This window comes from Balaenoptera musculus, chromosome 17 (assembly GCF_009873245.2).
Source record: "Balaenoptera musculus isolate JJ_BM4_2016_0621 chromosome 17, mBalMus1.pri.v3, whole genome shotgun sequence".
Taxonomy (NCBI): Eukaryota; Metazoa; Chordata; class Mammalia; order Artiodactyla; family Balaenopteridae; genus Balaenoptera; species Balaenoptera musculus.
The window spans coordinates 74,765,422-74,784,140 of NC_045801.1; the positions used below are offsets into that span (position 1 = coordinate 74,765,422).

The 18,719-nt window shown below is 39.2% G+C and overlaps 1 protein-coding gene across 2 annotated transcripts in view; it reads right to left on the reverse strand.

Moving 5' to 3' along the window:
* LOC118883670 (syndecan binding protein) overlaps positions 1-18,482 on the reverse strand; it is a 31,842-nt gene extending 13,360 nt beyond the window's left edge. For both annotated transcript variants that reach the window (XM_036830728.1, XM_036830727.1), the window contains exons 1-2: positions 18,330-18,482; positions 2,100-2,165 (exon numbers count right to left, since the gene is read on the reverse strand). In XM_036830728.1, coding sequence (XP_036686623.1) covers positions 2,100-2,150 — 51 coding nt within the window. In that variant the 5' untranslated portion in view covers positions 2,151-2,165; positions 18,330-18,482. The remainder of the gene's footprint in view (positions 1-2,099; positions 2,166-18,329) is intronic.
* Between the last annotated feature and the right edge of the window lie 237 nt (positions 18,483-18,719).

Genomic DNA, 18,719 nt, shown 5'->3' on the forward strand with positions numbered 1-18,719 from the left:
TTAAAGACTCAGAGCAGACAGGGAGGTTCAGGGACACTGAACACAATGACACTGACACGTATGACACTGAAAGCCACAAGCCCGATGGTTACTGTAAAACAGTTTACAAAATACGAACCGCCAGTTCCCTGCTGCAATTTAGTTTTGCTGTGGTATAAAAGGCCAGAAGATGAGAAAATGAACACTACCTTCACAGAAGCATCTCAAAAACAAAAACCCAAGTATCACCTACCATAGAAAATGAAGAAAAAAATAAGACAAAAACAGCCCCCAGACTGTAGTGGCTGGGTTAGGAATCTTTTTAAATCCAGTGAGAATTTAAAAACCGTGTGTCCCCCTCCTTACTTGCTGTTACATCTCCAGGCAGCTAGCTTTCTGCTCAGGACATAAAAAGTCTTCTAATGGAAATACCCATATAATTTGCTTCTCCTTAAAGAGGTCAGCCTGATGTAGATTGTAGCCCTCTTTATTTTCCAATCCAACATTTGCCAGTATCAACTGTTTCCTTCTCTTTCTGCTGCTTTCAAAATAAGAAACCTCTGCTCAAAGTCTACTATGGTTAATTTAAAGTTCAATTCCATAAAAACTAACAAAAAAGGACGTAAAGGAAATTAGTCATTTTCTCAGACCCATCTGCAAATCCTATCACTTAGTGCTCTGATATCATATTAATGGCTTAACTGTTATTCTTGAAGGGTAAATATTTCAAATAAAAGCTTTTTAAAAAGAAAGTGCCTGTTCAGATGAACTCTGTGGAAATAAAAACCATGAGAAAAACAATGACAAAATACCAAAGAAAAAAACAGAGATTTCAGATGACTGAACAGTCCACTTAAAACAGTCCGGCATCAAAACCTTTGCAGCTGAACAGATGTCAGAGATTTTACAAACCACCCGTCCATAGGGGAGCTATGATGGAAAACATGTGCTCATGATCTCCACCCCCCCCCCCATTTTTATCCAATCACTGCTACACGGCTAACAATTTCAGCTACACATTTGTTACTATTTTTGCTGGGGTTTTTTTCACCCTAAAAGGGCCAACATTTTGCCTAAAAAACACTTGTATTCTTGTATTCTTCTCACAAGTTTCTAATAAACGTTTTATGCTCATTAAATAATTGTTAAGAAGTAAATCTCATTTAGAGTAAACTGAGGTCAAGATCTCAAGTAAAATGATCTTTAGGGGAAGAAGCTTTGAAGTACTAAACAACTCAAAATGAAAGAATTTCATCACATTTATCATATCAAAAAGATTTTAGGAATAAAGAAGTATAACAGGGACTTCAATTTATCTTGTCAAATTAGAAGAACAAATAACAGTTGAAAAAATTCTGACTTTGAGAGAACAAGTTGAAAGTAAACTGGAAACACGATGGGTTCATTAAATACAATTATCTCTAGTTAAAAAGAAAAATAAAAATTTACAAAACAGCAAGAATTGATCCCAATCACAAACTTTCTTCTTAAGCAGAAGCATCTATCTTCAGAGCTAATACTTACATAAAGGAATACAAAAACTTCTGACTTAATGAAATTAGAAAAACTGTACTAATACAGTCAGAGCAGGAACGAGTAAACTGCTGCTTACATTTAAAAAGAAACAGATCACTACACTTTCATTGTGCATTTACACTACTACTCTTCCTAAAGCAGCATGTACCTCCTTATTTCTATGATTTTTAACTTCAGAGAAGACAATTATGTTAAAGACTGGTCATACCTGAAAACCCAAAAGAACAACGTACGAATTTTAAACAAGACAATGAACGTCTAAGAAGTTGGAGTATATTTTACCAACTTAAAAATGTATTTAATTTAAACCTTAGTTATAAAACCAAGCTATCTTTGAAGAGTTTAAGTCCCATTTCAAAGAAATAATAACCTGTACCCATTAATCCACAGTGAAATGAAGAATCTCTAGCTTTTCTAACTTTTTAGTTAGAAAAACTTTAGAAAAAATTGAAAAGTTTATAAAGTGTAAAAACGGACAAATACATCTACTATTTAAGTTTCTTGCTTCCCTTCACCTATAACCAGAACGTATGGCAGAGTACATGGAAAAAAAAAAGTACTTAAATTAAAGGACTTAAACATACCTGAATCACCTTGTCTACCTTCAGGTCTTCAAGAGATGGGTACAGAGACATTTTTGCAGGATTTTCCTTAAAAAAAAAAAAATTTCCATGATTCAGATTTTATTGAAATTTAAACAGTACATGCAGCCAGCAACATACACATAAACGTGTATAAATGTTTAACACAAGAGACATTTAATTTGCAAAACACATGGAAAAATATGAGCGTGTAGCTATACTAAAAACTGCTGGCTGATGAACGGCTGCCAAACTACCTCTCCCTCCCTTCTGTGATCAAATTATATCCATTACAGATCCTAAACTTCCCTTAGTCAAAGTCCCTTCATTTCTGAAGTTTAGAAAGTCAAAGAGAACGATTATGTGACTCACCTAGCTTGCACAAGGGCTTGGCAACTGAGCAAGTATTATTACATCCTTCTAACAAAAATCTACAGCAGCTCATACGTGTTATCTATGTAAAAAACCTCTATTATTAGGAAAATATATATATACACATATTACATAAATATGTATATGTAAAAAACAATATACACCAACTGTTAACAATAGTTCTATCTTTAAGAGAAATGAATGAAATAGATGGTAAAGGACTGAGGGATAAGAGGGACATTTTTATATTTTAAACATTCTTATATTGTTCAATGATTTTTAGTGACCATGAATTGCTTTTTGTAGTAATTTAAAACAAAATTCTCTAAAAGAATTACAGGGATATACACTCCAAAATTTTGTTTAGCTGTTTTGAGATGAACACTTCCTTTAAACCCAACAAAACAGAATGTATTCTAAATTGGTACAGGGTTTGACATATCAATTTATTACCTCCCAATCAAAATCCACCCATAATTGGCTGCTCTGTGAAAATGGAGATGGGCCCTCTAATTATCTGCTCTTCTGCCAAGTGGTAAGATGCTGAGCTCTGTCAGCAGAGGAAGCTGGAGGTACACTGCAGGAGAAAGGGTTTTTCCTTCTAAGTTCCAGTGTACGGCTCCAGCCGGGCGCCAGCTCCAAGCAGCCTAAGCACCCAGCTCCCGCAGTGCACGGCAGCCAACCGTCCCCGAGACTCTGCCGAGCACGTTCCCAGCATGGTGTCACCAGCAAGGCATCCCTCACGAGTAGCTTTCCCTAGCACCCCTTCCTGTGGCTTGCAGCGAGTTCCAAGGTGCAGCACCCAAAAGGGAGACTCATCCAGTAAGCTTGGTATCTCAGCAACTTCACCGTCCTTTGAGTGACGGCTGCACTCTCTTCAACAAAGCCCGGATCCTGACACAGGAAGGACAGCTGATCCTGGGGCACTCTATCTCAGCCCTGGGGTAAGCAGACACTTATTAAATGTGCTCTTCCTGTAGTCTTTAAAGTTCTCTTTACTTCTGACTGGCCAATCCCCGTTTCTTCAATCATGGTATCGTTAAAAATTCTGTACACTAAACTTTCACTGTTCAAATTACTATATGGTTTCTGTTTCCTAGTTGGATGCTAAATGACAGTTTTTTTACATTGATACACTTCACATACCACAAAATTCACTCTTCTAAAGTATACAATTCGACAGTTTTTAGTACATTCTGAGTTGTGCAACCGTCCCTATCATCTAATATTATAACATTTCCATCACCCCAGAGAGAAACCCCATGCCCACCCATTCTCCCGTCCCTCCAGCTCCCAGTAAGTATGAATCTACTTTCTGCCTCTCGATTTGCCTGTTCTGGACATTTAACTTGGAATCACAGGACATGTGGCCTTTTGTGTCTAGTTTCTTTCACTTAGTATAATGCTTCCAAAGTTCATTCATGCTGTAGCAGGTACCAGTACTTCACTCCTTTTTAATGACTGAATAATATTCCACTGTATGGATATGACACGTCTAGGTATCAGTCGATGACATTTTGGGTGGCTTTACACTTTCTGACTTATGAACAATGCTGCTAATAATGCTAATGAGCATTTATGTCCAAATCTGTGTGTAAACATATAATGCTTCATTGTCTTGGTATACAGCTAAGAGGAAAACTGCCAAGTTATATGGGCATACTCTTTAACTTTCTGAGGAACTGAACTGGTTTCTGAAGTGACTGCACCACTTTACATTCCCACCAGCGCATGAGAGGGTTCCAGTTTCTCTCTATCTTGGCCAGTGCGGTTGTCCCTCGGCCTCTGCAGGGCACTGGTTCTAAGAGCTCCGCTCCCCCGCCCCGCATACACTAAAATCTGTGAAGGCTCAAGGCCCTTACATAAAACGGCATAGTACATACTCGCTATCGTCTGTTTTTTTTTTATTACAGCAATCCTAGTGCATGTGAAGCAGCATCTCATTGTAATTTTGATCTGTATCTCCCTAATGACTAATAATGTTGAGCGTCTTTCATGTGCCTATTGGCTACTTGTATATCTTCTTTGGAGAAATGTCTATTTAAATCCTCTGCCCATGTTATTTCTTTTTCTTGCCTAATTGCCCTGGGGTAGAACCTCCAATAAAATGCTGAATAGCAGTAGCCTGATAAAGTTTTGAAGAGGAAAATAGAGCCTAGGTTTGTGAATAAAATGCAAATTCTTGAGAAAGCACAATCAAACATGGCTTAACTCTATTAATCCAGGGAAACAAAATGAAGTACCTTTTGTGTCTCAAAAGATCACTTCCCTAGAAGCTTTCTCCTTAAACACATTTTATTTAAACTTTCAACCATTTTATCGACATCATAAACACAATCATTTTAAATTCACTGTAACTAATGTTGACCAGTAATCCAGGTGCTATTTCTATTTTTGGTTCTGCCACTGGTCACCTACAAGATCCCATTTTTCCTCATGAAAAATGAACTGGATGAGTGGCTCATTTCAAAACTCACTGAGTAGTTTTCTCAATTTTTTTCCCCATAGAAGCTTTTCTTCAAACTAATATTAACTGAAGTTGTCTCAACAACTCTGAGGTCACTCATACCCACACACTCAGGCCAAGAAAAGAAATGGGCTTTCCAAAATTTAAAAAAAAATAACAAATATCACCCCAGCTTATACTTTTTTAAAAATGTAGTTTGTTCATTTTAAGTATGTTGACCTTAACTAAATCTCACCATTCTTCTAAAATACAAAGGATTCCTCAATGTTTTTACTTCAAACTATTTCTTGGTCTCATTTCATCCAGTTTCTTCCCAAACATTACAACGTTCCAGCCACAAATGATTTGCCATTTCCTACCCAGGTCAAGTGTTTTGGTGTCTCCACATCTTCATAAAAGCTTTGTCTTCCTCCTGGAATATTCTCCCAGGACTTTTCTATCAAAATCTTAGTCAAGGTGACTTCTGTGAGGTCACCTTTGATGACTTCAGTCTGACATTATTTGCTTCTCTCAGTTTAGCAGTTTCACTCTGCCTTTCATTACAGCTAGTTTATGTTTAACTCTGCTACCTGAGATCAAGGCCCACATTTAATTTTTTATTTATCTAACACAATACCTTATCCTGATAGGAAACAAATGTTTATTAAATATTTTAGCCAATAGTATCAAAATTACAGTAAACAAGACATGGTTAACTTTTATTGTAAAGTTCTGATTGTCTCACCTTGCAAGTCTACTACTTTGTTGGGTTTGTGTTTTTTGTTTGTTTTTTGGGGTTTTTTGTTTTGTTTTGTTTTTGCCATGTCAAGCAGCTTATGGGATCTCAGTTCCCAGAAAAGGGATTAAATCCAGGCCAGGGCCATGAAAGCCTGGAATCCTAACCACTAAGCCACCAGGGAACTCCCAACAAATCTACTACTTTGAACAACACTGTTAAAAAGCGTTCCAGGAAAACAATAAATTTTTGTATTATTTTTCTTGAAGGACTCCATTAACTCACTTGTATAGTATATTTAAACCTTTGACCTAAAGCTAAGTGTCAAAAATACTTAGCCCTGGGGACTTCCCTGGTGGCGCAGTGGATAAGGCTCCACGCTCCCCATGCAGGGGGCCCGGGTTCAATCCCTGGTCGGGGAACTAGATCCCACATGCATGCCGCAACTAAGTGTTCACCTGCTGCAACTGGGAAGACCGCCTGCCACAACTAAGACCAGTGCAACCAAATAAATAAATAAATATTAAAAAAAAAATACTCAGCCCTTTTTGAAGAACCACAAAGCTACTCTCAAAATCCTTTCAATTATGTTTGGAATTTCAGAATGATCAATAATGAGATTTAAGAGAACTCTGAAAATAATTCCATTACATCAGTGTGAGAATTCCCATTTTACTCTCACTTAAAACTCTATCAAACACTATGACTGTACCAACTAAAGACAAAATTCTCTTTGCAGGCCTTCCCTTCACCTGATGAGCAATCAGTGAGAAGGGAGAGCTTACAGCTCTCGCTGGTCCTGAGATCAGTAGACACAACACCTTTGCCATCTACTCTAACGGTCTGCTCACAACATTCCTGACAAAGTAACAACTTTGTTTCATTGGTCTAATTCCTGGAAAGAACTGGCGCTCTTCACTGACCCCTAAACCCAGGCTTGGCCCACTCTATGCTTCCGGCAACCTCCTTGCATCTCATGCCTCACTAAACGCCTCTGCACGCCGTGGTGCAGGCCTTTAGAAAATAACCCCCCAAATCAATTACTACTAAGAGAGTTCTCAGGGCTTAGAACAGTTTCAGGGTTCTTCCAGAACTAAAGACAAAAAAAATTTGACTATTCTGCCTCAGTATTAAGTTTTCTATCTGACCCTCTACCTCCTCAGGGCAATGTTAAGGTAACTTCCTTAGTCTTTAAATATGTGCACAGACCAAAAAACTCTGAAATTCAAATATTGTATGTGATATTTTGGAACACCTAGTTAATTTGCTTTCTAGCAGCAATGCTCTGATTAACGAAGTAGAAAACATGCTGGTAAAGTTATCCAGTTAATATCACCTAAAATGGCAGTACTCATCATTTTCTGAGTGACTGACTCATTCCTTCTCTCAAACCACCCACTACAACTGGTCTCACTTTTTAAAAATGGTGTGATCGTTCAAGTTAAAATAATGTTTGTCAGCTTGTTTAGTCTGAGTTGTTTTTAAAAAATCTTGAGATGATGAAAAGTCAGGACTGCAGAACCACTGATCTTAAAAAAAAAGAAAATACAGTGCAACACATCTGGTGCTCCGGTTTTTGTAGCTGCCGCCCAGGGGACAACCCCCTGATCGCCTGGCTCTGGCTGCCAGCAGGGCGTACGCTCACAGGCCCCACAGGGCTACAGCGCTCCTGCTGACGAGGAGAGGGAGGAGGTCAAGACGGCTGCGCGGAAGGGGCTGGACCTGTGTGATACGCTCACCCCAAAGGTAGCTTCAGGTACGAGGAAGACCCTACCTGAGTCCCCTCCACCACCACCAAGCCAACAGTGCACTGCATCTGTGCAGAGGACAACGGCGCCATCACCTGGCTCTGTATGCACAAAGGTGCGGCCCAGTGATGGTCTAACTGTGGAGCCCATACAAGTTGGTGCCCCACCAGCTGGCCTACGGAGATAACAGTTCTTAACAGGTTCTCCTCCAGGGCACAGTGTAAAGACAGCAGACTGAAATGCACCCCAGATTCCCTATAAAAGAGGTCGATTACCTTATCTTCAAAGCTGGGCCCTGAAGAGCAAGCAGGCTTGTAATTAAACACACACCCAGGGGCTATAATTCTCTCCAGAAACTGGGAGGGCCAGCAGGTACCATCTGTGCACTCTCCATCTGTCCCATCCGAGGCAGCCAGCGTCTCTGAGGAAGGACCTAGTGCCAGCGTACACGTCTGCGGCCCACAGGGGACATCCCTGGCTAGCCTGGCCCTGGTGGCTAGCGGGGCTTGTACTCACCAGTTCGACAGGACTGTAGCAAACAAAGCCACAGTTAACTGGCAGTCTTACCAGGGCTCAGTGCAGAGGGAGCAGACAGAAATGCCTATTTCCCAATCTTCCCCTGAAACAGGTAAATTCGCGTACTTTTAAAACTGCTGCCTGAGAGTGTGGCTTCCCAACGGCCTGAATCTCGGTGCTGACCGCGATCCTCCCCTTCGGGCCAGTGACAGACCTTGACAACCCTCAGCTACTGGGAGCCAAAAGCAATAAAGGAGGCTGCTTGGAAAGCTGAAAGGTTATGAGATACAACCAAGAGCTAGTGCAGGGTCGAACGAGAAGGCTCATCTATATGAGGCCAGTCCTTTAAGACTGGGAGAGGTGGCTGTTTTATCTAAACAGAGAGAGCCAAGGAAAATGAAGAACCAGAAGAATATGATCCAAACGAAAGACCAAGATAAAAGCTCAGTAAAAAAAGACCTTAATATAAGTGATTTACCTGATAAAGAGTTTTAAATAACAGTCATAAAGATGCTCACCAGGCTCAGAAGAACAAGGGATAAACAAAGTAAGAATTTCAGAAGATAACGAAAATAGAAGGAGGCACCAAGTAGAAATCATAAGGCTAAAAAATACAACAACTTAACTAAAAAACACAATAGAGGAGTTCAACAGCAAACCAGACGAAGCAGAATAAAGGAAGAAATGAACCTGAAGAAAGGAAGAAACAAACCAGAAGACAGGGCAGTGTAACTCATCTGATCAGTGCAGCAAAAAGAAAAAAGAATGAAGGTAGCTTAAGAGACTTATGAGACAACATGCTAACCAACATTTGCATCAGAAGGTTCTCTGAAGGAAAGGAGAGAAAGAGGCAGAAAACTTACATGAAGAAAGTTTCCTTCACATAAAAAAGAAGAAACAATGACTGAAAATTTCCCTAATTTTGGGAAGGAAACAGACATCCAGATCCAGGAAGTTCAGGGAGTTCCAAAAAAGAGATGAAGATATCCACACCAATATGTATTATAGTTAAAATATCACGACGAAGAGAGAATCTTAAAAAGTGACAGGAGAAAAACAACTTGTTATGTACAAGAGAACTCCCAAGAGACTATGAGCAGATTTTTCAGCAGAAACCGCAGGCCAGAAGGGAGTGGCATGATATAACTCAAAGCGCTGAAAGAAAAAAAACTGCCGCCAAGAATGCTCCACTCAGGGGACTTCCCTGGTGGCACAGTGGTTAAGAATCCGCCTGCCAATGCAGGGAACATGGGTTTGAGCCCTGGTCCGGGAAGGTTCCACATCCTGCGGAGCAACTAAGCCCGCGCACCACAACTAGTGAGCCTGCGCTCTAGAGCTCGCAAGCCACAACTACTGAGCCCACGTGCCACAACTACTGAAGCCCACGCGCCTAGAGCCCATGTTCCACAACAAGAGAAGCCACTGCAAGGAGAAGCCCGCGTACCGCAACGAAGACCCAACGCAGCCAAAAATAAAATCTTTAAAAAAAAAAAAAACACTCCACTCAGAAAAGTTGTCCTTCAGATTTGAAGGCAAGGTAAAGAGTTTCTCAGACAAGCAAAAGCTAACAGAGTTCACCACTAGACCAGCCTTATAAGAAATTTTATAGAGATTTAAGTTGAAACAAAAAGGTGCTAATTAGTAACAGGAAAACATAAAGTATAAATCCCAATGGTAAAAGTAAATATATAAAAAAAATTCAGAATAACCTAAAGCTATAAACGTGGTGGATTAATCACAAAGCTAGAATAAAGGTTAAAAAACAAAAGTTAAAAAACAAACAAACAAACAACTAACTACAACCATTTCATTTGTTAAGGGAAACACAGATAAAAGGATGTAAGCTGTGACATCAAAAGTATAAACAGGGGTGGGGGATGTAAAAATGTAGTGACAAGGATGCCCACCTTGTCACTTTTATTCAACATACTCTTGGAAGTCCCAGCCAGAGCAACTAGGCAAAAAAAGAAAGAAAGGCACCCAAATTGGAAAAGAATAAGTAAAATTGTCAGTATTTGCAGATAAAATGTTACTAATATGTAGAAAAGCTGAAAGAATCACCAAAAAACTGTTAGAACTAATAAATTCAGTAAACCTGGAAGATACAAAACCAATACACAAAAATCTGCTGTCTTTCTATACACTAACAATTAACTACCAGAAACAGAAATTAAGAGAACAATTCCATTTACAATTGCATCAGAGAAAAATTTAAATAAGGAGGTGAAAGACCTGTACACTGAAACTATAGCACATTGATGAAAGAAATGAAAGACAACACAAATAAATGGAAAGATATTCCATGCTCCTGGACTGGAGGAATTAATATTGTTAAAATGTCCATACTATCCAAAGTAATCTAAAGATTTAATGCAATCTCTGTCAAAGTTCCAATAGCATTTTTAAAAGAAAGAAAATAAACGACCCTAAAATTTGTATGCAATCATAGAAAACCCCAAATAGTCAAAGCAAACTTGAGGGAAAAAACAAAGCTAGAAGCATCACACTTTCACTTTGAACTATATTACAGAGCTATAGTAATCGAAACAGTATGATACTGCATAAAAACACACACATAGACCAACGGAAGAGAATAAAGAGCCCCAAAACAAACCCATGCATGTATGGTCAATTAATTTGTGACAAAGGTGTCAAAAATATACAATGGGAAAAGTACATTCTCTTCAATAAATGGGAAAACTGGACAACCACATGGAAAAGAATGAAATCGGACCCCTATCTCACACCATACACAAATATCAACTCAAAATGTATTAAAACTTGAACATAAGACCTGAAACCATAAAATTTCTAGAAGGAAACGTTGGCAATAAGCCACTTGACATTAGTCTTGGTGATGACTATCTGGATTTAACACCAAAAGCAAAGGCAACAGAAGAAAAATAAACAAGTGGTACTACATCAAACTAAAAAGGTTCTGTACAGCAAAGGAAACAATAAATTGAAAAGGCAACCTACGAAATGGTAGAAAATATTTGTAAATCACGTATCTGATAAGGGTTAACAGCCAAGCTAAAAAAAGAACTCATATAACTCCACAATGAAAAAGTGAAATAAAAAATCCAATTTAAAAAAGGGCAGAGGAGCTGAACAGACATCTTCCCAAAGAAGACATACAGATGGTCAACAGATACATGAAATGGTGTTCAATATCATCAGGGAAATGCAAATCAAAACCACAGTGAGATATCACCTCACAGCACAGGAAACAATTGAAATGTTCTATCAGAGAAGTAACCTAAAGTACTTCCATATGGTAGTAAAGTAAAAACCTTCTTAAGGTCCTAAAACATTGTGTCTTCAAGTCCATAAGGATAATCTGAAAATCTTGCTAATAACACAGATTCTTGAGTCCTAGCCCCAGAAACTAAAAGAGTAAGTCTGGAGTAGAGTCCAGAAATCTGCCCTTTAACCCTTTGTATACCATCAGCGTCCAATGGACACAATTTAAAATTTTGACTTTCTTTTTTCAGAAGTTCTATTTCATGACTTTTATTCTTTCTTAGATAAAAGAAAGGGAGAGAGGGATGAACTGGAAAAAAAAATCTTTAAATAGAGTAAAATCACTCTACCCTACAAATATTACAAGGGTTCAACTGGACTCCTTTATAAATCTAAGATCTGTTATGGAATCTTAGTGAACTTATTTTTCCCATATCTTGAAAGTTTTGCTACTTTATCTAGGAATTACTTAATCATTATTCATCCATTATTCCCAAGTACGTTGAAGAAAAAACTAAAATGACAATAGGAACAAAAAGTAGAATCATTCTTATTCATTCTAGGAATACATTATGTCATCCTTCAGTATGTGTTGCCCAAAGTACTGCATCCTCTTCCAAAAATGTATAAAGTCTGGAGCCTTTGCATAAAGTCTTTGTAGCCTTTTTTCTAAACTGTATTCTTTGAACACAGTAGAAAACGTGGGATTTTTCATTTTTCACCCATGATGGCACAGAGAATAAACTGGAAGAAAACATTTATTAAACAAATCAGAGATGAATACAAAGAAACAAATAGCTGTACTCTAGACTTTTATGATAATGAGGGAATTGATCATAAGCAAACCTCAGACTATGACTTTTCAGATGAAGATATCCTAATTGAAATTCCTCAAACTTAAAGATCAATGAGTAAACAATATGCCTGTACTTAATAAAAAAAATATGATTTTTCAGTTAGTCATTCCGAAGGAAGCACTTTATCATGCAATATTTTGAAACAAGTCCCTAGTTCCTGTTTAAAAGGATATTTACCATCTTCTTTCCTCTTTTATATCTATACAGCAAAACTTACTTGATTTGGTTTGTAAGTAGCCAAATGAAGGCAGGTATTTAAACAAAGGTGACCAGATGAAAACAGCAATGTAGAGAAATTTTTAAAAATCTGTTGCACTGACTATTCTAATTGGTATTTATAAAAGTATAAATGAAAATTCTTTGCAAATGTAAGTTAGATGGTCATCCCTGCAAAATCATGAACCATGAAAGTTTGCAAAAATACTGCATTTTGACAACGCAAGTACAAAAATTACCAAACAGTAAGGTTAGAAAATATTAGAGATGGATATGAAATCTAAAACTGTGTTTTGACAACCAAGTGCATGAAGAAAAACAAAGTAATTATAAGCTAACATATATTAGAGATGTAATTGAAATCTGGAACAATATTTATAAAAAGGATATCTCCCAACTGTATGGATGACAGTTGATGAGCAATTAGTTATACTCAAAGATGTTGCCCGTTTCAGCTATATGTACCTTCAAAACCAGGAAAACTTAGAATAAAATTTTTGGTTTCTTATGTTCAAGTTGTTATTAAAATTCTGTTTCTAGTAAAACCGTGTTTCCCTATGCCTTTATTTTCACTTCTGCAAGTCATTCATAAAATGACCTAAATTATAAAAAATAAAAATAAAAAATATCCACTGGACCCAGAAGATAAATAGTAATGATCATGTTTTCTAGTACACTGTGGATTCATAAGCATTCCAGATGACTCATATATGGTGTCAAGCAACACACTTTGATAAAGTCCTAACAGTCTTCATGGCAGTGTTTCTCAAACTTGGCTCACCACCAGATCAGAATTATTTGGGCACTAGTTAAAAATACTTTACACCAAGCTGACACAGATTTCATGGAAGGACGTAGGAATTATTCTTTTAATAAATATCCCAGGAGACTATGATGATAAGCAATTGAGAAACATGGTCATATGAACTCTACTCTAAGTATAACTTCGTTTTACCCATAAGATTCCATTTCCCACCTACTGAACTGGCAAAAATCCAAAGCTGGACAACACTCTCTGATAATGAGGCTTTGAGAAACACTCATACATTACTGGTAAAACTGTAAAGTAGTATAATTTCCACAAAGAGTGAGTTTGCAATATCTACCAAAATTGTAAATGCAGATACCCTCCAACCCAGCAATACCACTTCAGGTTTTAGTCTATAAATATACCTACATACAAAAAAGCAACAAATGTTAAAATTTTATTCACTGAAGCACCAACTGTAATAGCAAAATTCTTTAAACAAAGGAGGAAGTACTAGATACACAAAATAGTGAATGAGGTCCAAAATATTATCACTAACTGGAAAAAACAAAGCATTATTTCGTGCAGTATATGAAGTATGCTCAAATTTGTGTTAAAAGGAAGGGGGAACTTAAGGAACCAGAAAAAGAAACACAAACTAAACCCAAAGCTAGCAGAAGTAAGGAAGTAACAGAGATTAGAACAGAGATAAATAAAATAGAGAATAGAAAAAATAAAGAAAAATCAATGAAAACTAAATTTGGTTCTTTAAAAAGATCAACAAAATTGACAAACCTTTAGCTAAATGGACTAAGAAATAAAAAGAGAAAACTCAACATGTTAAATGAAAGTGGGAATACTATCAGTTTCTACAAAAATAAAACATTAAGTCTCTCTACAAGAGAGCACTATAATCAACTAACTGTACACTAAAAAATTGGATAAACTAGATGAAATGGACACATTCCTAGAAACACAAAACCTATCAAGACTAACTCAGAAAGAAACAGAAAATCTAAATAGACCCATAACTAGTAAAGAGACTGAATCAGAATCAAAAATCTCTCAACAAGGAAAAGCCCTGAACCTGATAGCTTCACTGGTGAACTCTACTAAACATTTAAAGAATACCAATCCTTCTCAAAATTTTGCCAAAAAATTTAAAAGGGGACTCTTTCATTCTATGTGGACAGCATTACCCTGATACCAAAGCCAGACAAAGACACAAGAAAGAAAACTATAGACCAACACCCCCTTCCTTATGAACATTGATGCAATCCTCAACAAAATACTAACAAACAGAATTCAACAGCATGTTAAAAGGATTAGACACCTTTTAACAAATGGGATTTATTTCTGGAATACAAAGATGGTTCAACATATGAAAATTGTTCGAAGTAATACATATCAACAAAATGAAGTGAAAAAAACACAAGATCATCTGAATTGATGTAGGAAAAGCATTTGACAAAATTCAACACCGCTTTATGATAAAAACACACAACAGAATAGGAGCAGAAGAAAACAACTTCCACATAATAAAAGCCATATATGCAAAACCCACAGCAAACATCATACTCAGTGGTGAAAGACTGAATATTTTTCCACTAAGGTCAGGAAAAAGACAAGCATGCCCACTTTCAACACTATTCTTCAACACAGTACTGGAAGTTCTAGCCAGAGCAAGAAAAAGAAAAGGCATACAAACTGGAAAAGAAGTAAAATTATCTCTGTTTTCAGATATGACCTTTTATGTTTAGGGTTTAGAAAACCTTAAAGACTCCACAAAAAAGCATTAAAACTAAAAAACAAATTCAGCAATGTAACAGGATACAGTTAATGCACAAAAATCAGTTGCATTTTTACACGTAAATAACAAGCAATCTAAAAAGGAAAACACAAAACCAAATCCATTTACAATAGCATCAAAAAGAATATACTACTTAACGAATCTAATCAAGAAGGTAAAAAACTTGTACAATGAAAACCACAAAACACTGCTGAAAGAAATTGAAAACAATCTTAGAAACAAAGCTGGAGAACTCACACTTCCGGATTCCAAAATTTACTATAAAGCTAGAGTATTCAAAATGGTAACTACTGAAGCCCGCATGCCTAGAGCCCGTGCTCCGCAACGCAATGAGAAGCCCGCGCACCGCAACGAAGAGTAGCCCCCGCTCGCTGCAACTAGAGAAAGCCCACGTGCAGCAACAAAGACCCAGCGCAGCCAAAAATTTAAAAAACCAATCAAAATGATATAGTATTAGCATAAAGACAAACATAGACCAATGGAATAGAACAGACAGCCTAAAATAAACCCTCGTATACATGGTCAAATGATTTTTGACAAGGGTGCCAAGACCATTCAATGGAAAAGACAGTCTTTTCAACAAATGGCGCTGGGAAAACTGGATATCCACATGCAAAAGAATGAAGGTGGACCCTTACCTAACACAATATATACAAAAGTTAACTCAAAATAGATCCAGGATCTAAAGGTAAGACCTAAAACAATAAAACTCTTAGAAGAAAACATAGGACAAAACATTCCTGACATTGGATTTGGCAACGGTTTCTTCGATATGACACCAAAGGCCCAGGTCACAAAAGAAAAAATACATATTGGACTTAATGATAATTTTTAAAAATTTGTGCATCAAAGGACACTATCAATAGCGTAAAAAGGCAACCCACTGCGAGAAAATATTTGCAAATCATATCTGATAAGGAATTAATATCCAGAATATTTAGAGAACTCCTAAAACAAAAAAACCAAAATTGGCAAAGAACATGAATAGACATTTCTCCAAAGAATATAGAGGAACAGCCAATAAGCACATGAAAGGATGCTCAACATCACTAATCATTACGGAAACGCAAATCAAAACTATGAGATACCACCTCACACCCACTAGAGTGACAACTATCAAAAAAAGGAAAACAAGTGTTGGCGAGGATGTGGAGAAATTAGAACCCTTATTCACTGTTGGCGGGAATGGAAAACGGTACAGGTGCTATAACACACAGTATGGCAGTTACCCCCATAATTAAAAATAGAATTCTGTATGATCCAGCAATTCCATTACTGAGTATACACCCAAAAGAATCGAAATCTGGATCTGAAGAGGTATTTGTATACCTACATTCCCAGCAGCATTATTCGCAACACCTCAAACGCGGAAGCAACCCAAGTGTCTATCGACAGATGAATGGATAAACAAAATGTCAACACATATATATGCGCACACGCACGCGCACACACAATGGAACTTTATCCTGCCTTAAACATGGAAGGAAACTGCAATGTACTATTGATACAACATGGATGAACCTTGAGGACATCATGCAAAGCGAAATAAGCCAAACACAAGCAAGACAAATACTGTGATCCCACTGGCATGAGGTACTTGCAGTATCAAAATCATAAAGACACAAAGTACAGCGATGGTTGCCAGAGGCTGGTGGGAGGAGAGAATGGGGCGTTACTGTTTAACGCGCAGAGATTTCAGTCTTACAAGATGAAAAGACTCAAGGGGATGGACGGTGGTGATGGCTGCACACCAATGTCAGTGTATTTAACGTCTCTGAACTGTACACTTAACAATGGTTAAGACAGTAAAATTTACGTGTACTTTACCACAATTAAAAAAAAGAGAAAAACAACAGAAGGGGGGAAAATATATTTATATGTTTGTACAGATATAAAATATCCCCGGAACGATACCTAAGAAATGCCGAACAGCTGGCTCCTACAGGAAGAGAATATGGTTGGCTAGAGGACCTTGAAGGAAGGAAGCTTTACACTGTATACCCTTTTTTGGCTTAAATGTTGAGACCTGTAACTGCTTACCTCCTCAAAAACTAAATAAATGTGCAAAAAATCTTGGCAGCACTTGGAAAAAAATGAATAAATGTGAATATAACTACGACTATATGTAACAGTTGTTATTTTGGGGGGGGGGGAATCTTTCTTTTTAGAAACTTAATGGCATTTACTACCTAAAGAAGTACCTAAATCCCACAAAAAGAGTAAAGAAAAAATAGTTGAGTCATGCTCAATTTAAGGAACTGTTTACTGAATAGTACACTCAACCGCCAACTGTAAATGCTTCCTCTTTTAGTCACGATTTTCATATCCTTTCTTATAATGACCAAACGTAACTAAAATTTAATGGTGTCAAAATTAAATGTGGATTATAATAGAATGACTCTTTCCTGAACCTATTAAAAGACATTCTATTTCCTTATTTTTATTCTGCAACACAAACTATCTGATCTATAATATTTACACACCGTTTAAAGAACAGAAGTTTTGTAGAACGAAGTTGGTAACAGAGAAAATGGAAAAAACCCACATTTTTACCGTTTGCCCTCAACCTCAACGAGAAAAACTTAAAAGAATGGACACATTTTATTTAATCATTTGTATATACTGGCGATAAAGCTAACCAGGCTGCGGCTGGGTTCCCCTGTAACTTTCCTTTTTAATCAACTGTTTCTTCTTCTTTGAAACAACTGGATGTTGTGAGTTTCGTAAACCAAACGTACTTCCTAAGAGAGGTACGTAATATTAAAAATAACCGTGAACGGCTGTGCAGATAACATACACACACCAGATAAACCTAGAAATCTCCCGATAAAAACTGGCACCTTAGGAGCCTCCCTGCTTAAATGAATCCATTTTGGTAAAAAGGGAAAACTTCATCCATATCCACATGCCTCCGCCTGCCCCTCGTTACAAGCGAATCCTGAAACGAAAGCTCAGAATCGCGACCCTCGAGGAAGCGTTCCTGCTGAGCGCACCCTGCCCGGGGCGTTTCTCCCTTTCCTCCAACTTCTCCAGAAGCCAGCGCCCCGCGAACACCTCTCCCCCTCCCCCTCCCGAAACGCAAGGCTTCGCCCGCCCAACGAACACCTCCTTCCTCCGTCCACGTCCCGACGTTCCGAAGCGGCCACCGAGGAAGGCGACTCAGCCCAGCCCGGGGACGCGGCACCGGGACGGCCCGCAGCCGGCGACTCTCCCCTCACCGGCCCCGGGGAGCTCACCCGACACGACCAAAAAGGGTCGAGGCGGACGGGGACTGGGGACGGCGGGCGTCGCCCCCGGCCGGGCCCCAGGCTCGCCCTCCACCCCCGGACGGGACCCCGAAACCCGCAGGGTCGTGGGCGCTCGGAGGGCGCCGCTCGCTCAAACTTTCGCCCCGGGGTGGGCCGGGCGCCGGGAAGGGCGCGGAGCAGAGCCCACGGAGGGGAAGGCGGCATCAAGACGCCCTCCGCCCAGCGGCCCGGGGCCCCACGCCCGCGCCCGAGACGCCGCGTGAGCGTCCCCCGTTCCCCCCAGGGCTGCTCACCGAGGCCGCAGGGACCCACGCGCTGCAGCCGCCGCCGGTCACTGGCTCAGACTTCCGAGACCCAGAGAGAAGAGGACGGTGCGCGCCCGAGAACCCCCCCGCTCCGCGCGTCCCCGCCTTCCGCCCGCGCCTTCCGCCCACGCCTTCCGTCTCCGCGCTCCGTCAGGTGACCCGCTCCCCATGGTAACAGGGCGGGGGCGGGGCGAGGCGTGCGCCTGCTCCGCCGCTCCCGCCGCTCCCGCCCACCTGCTCCGCTCTCCAGACAGTTCCCTGCCTAACGGCCGGGTGCCCCCAGCTCACTGCTGTTCATCCGCACTCACGGTCAGTTAGTCCCCATCACCTCCGACACATCGAGAGTCCTGAGAACCTACCGTTCGCCGATTTCCCAGC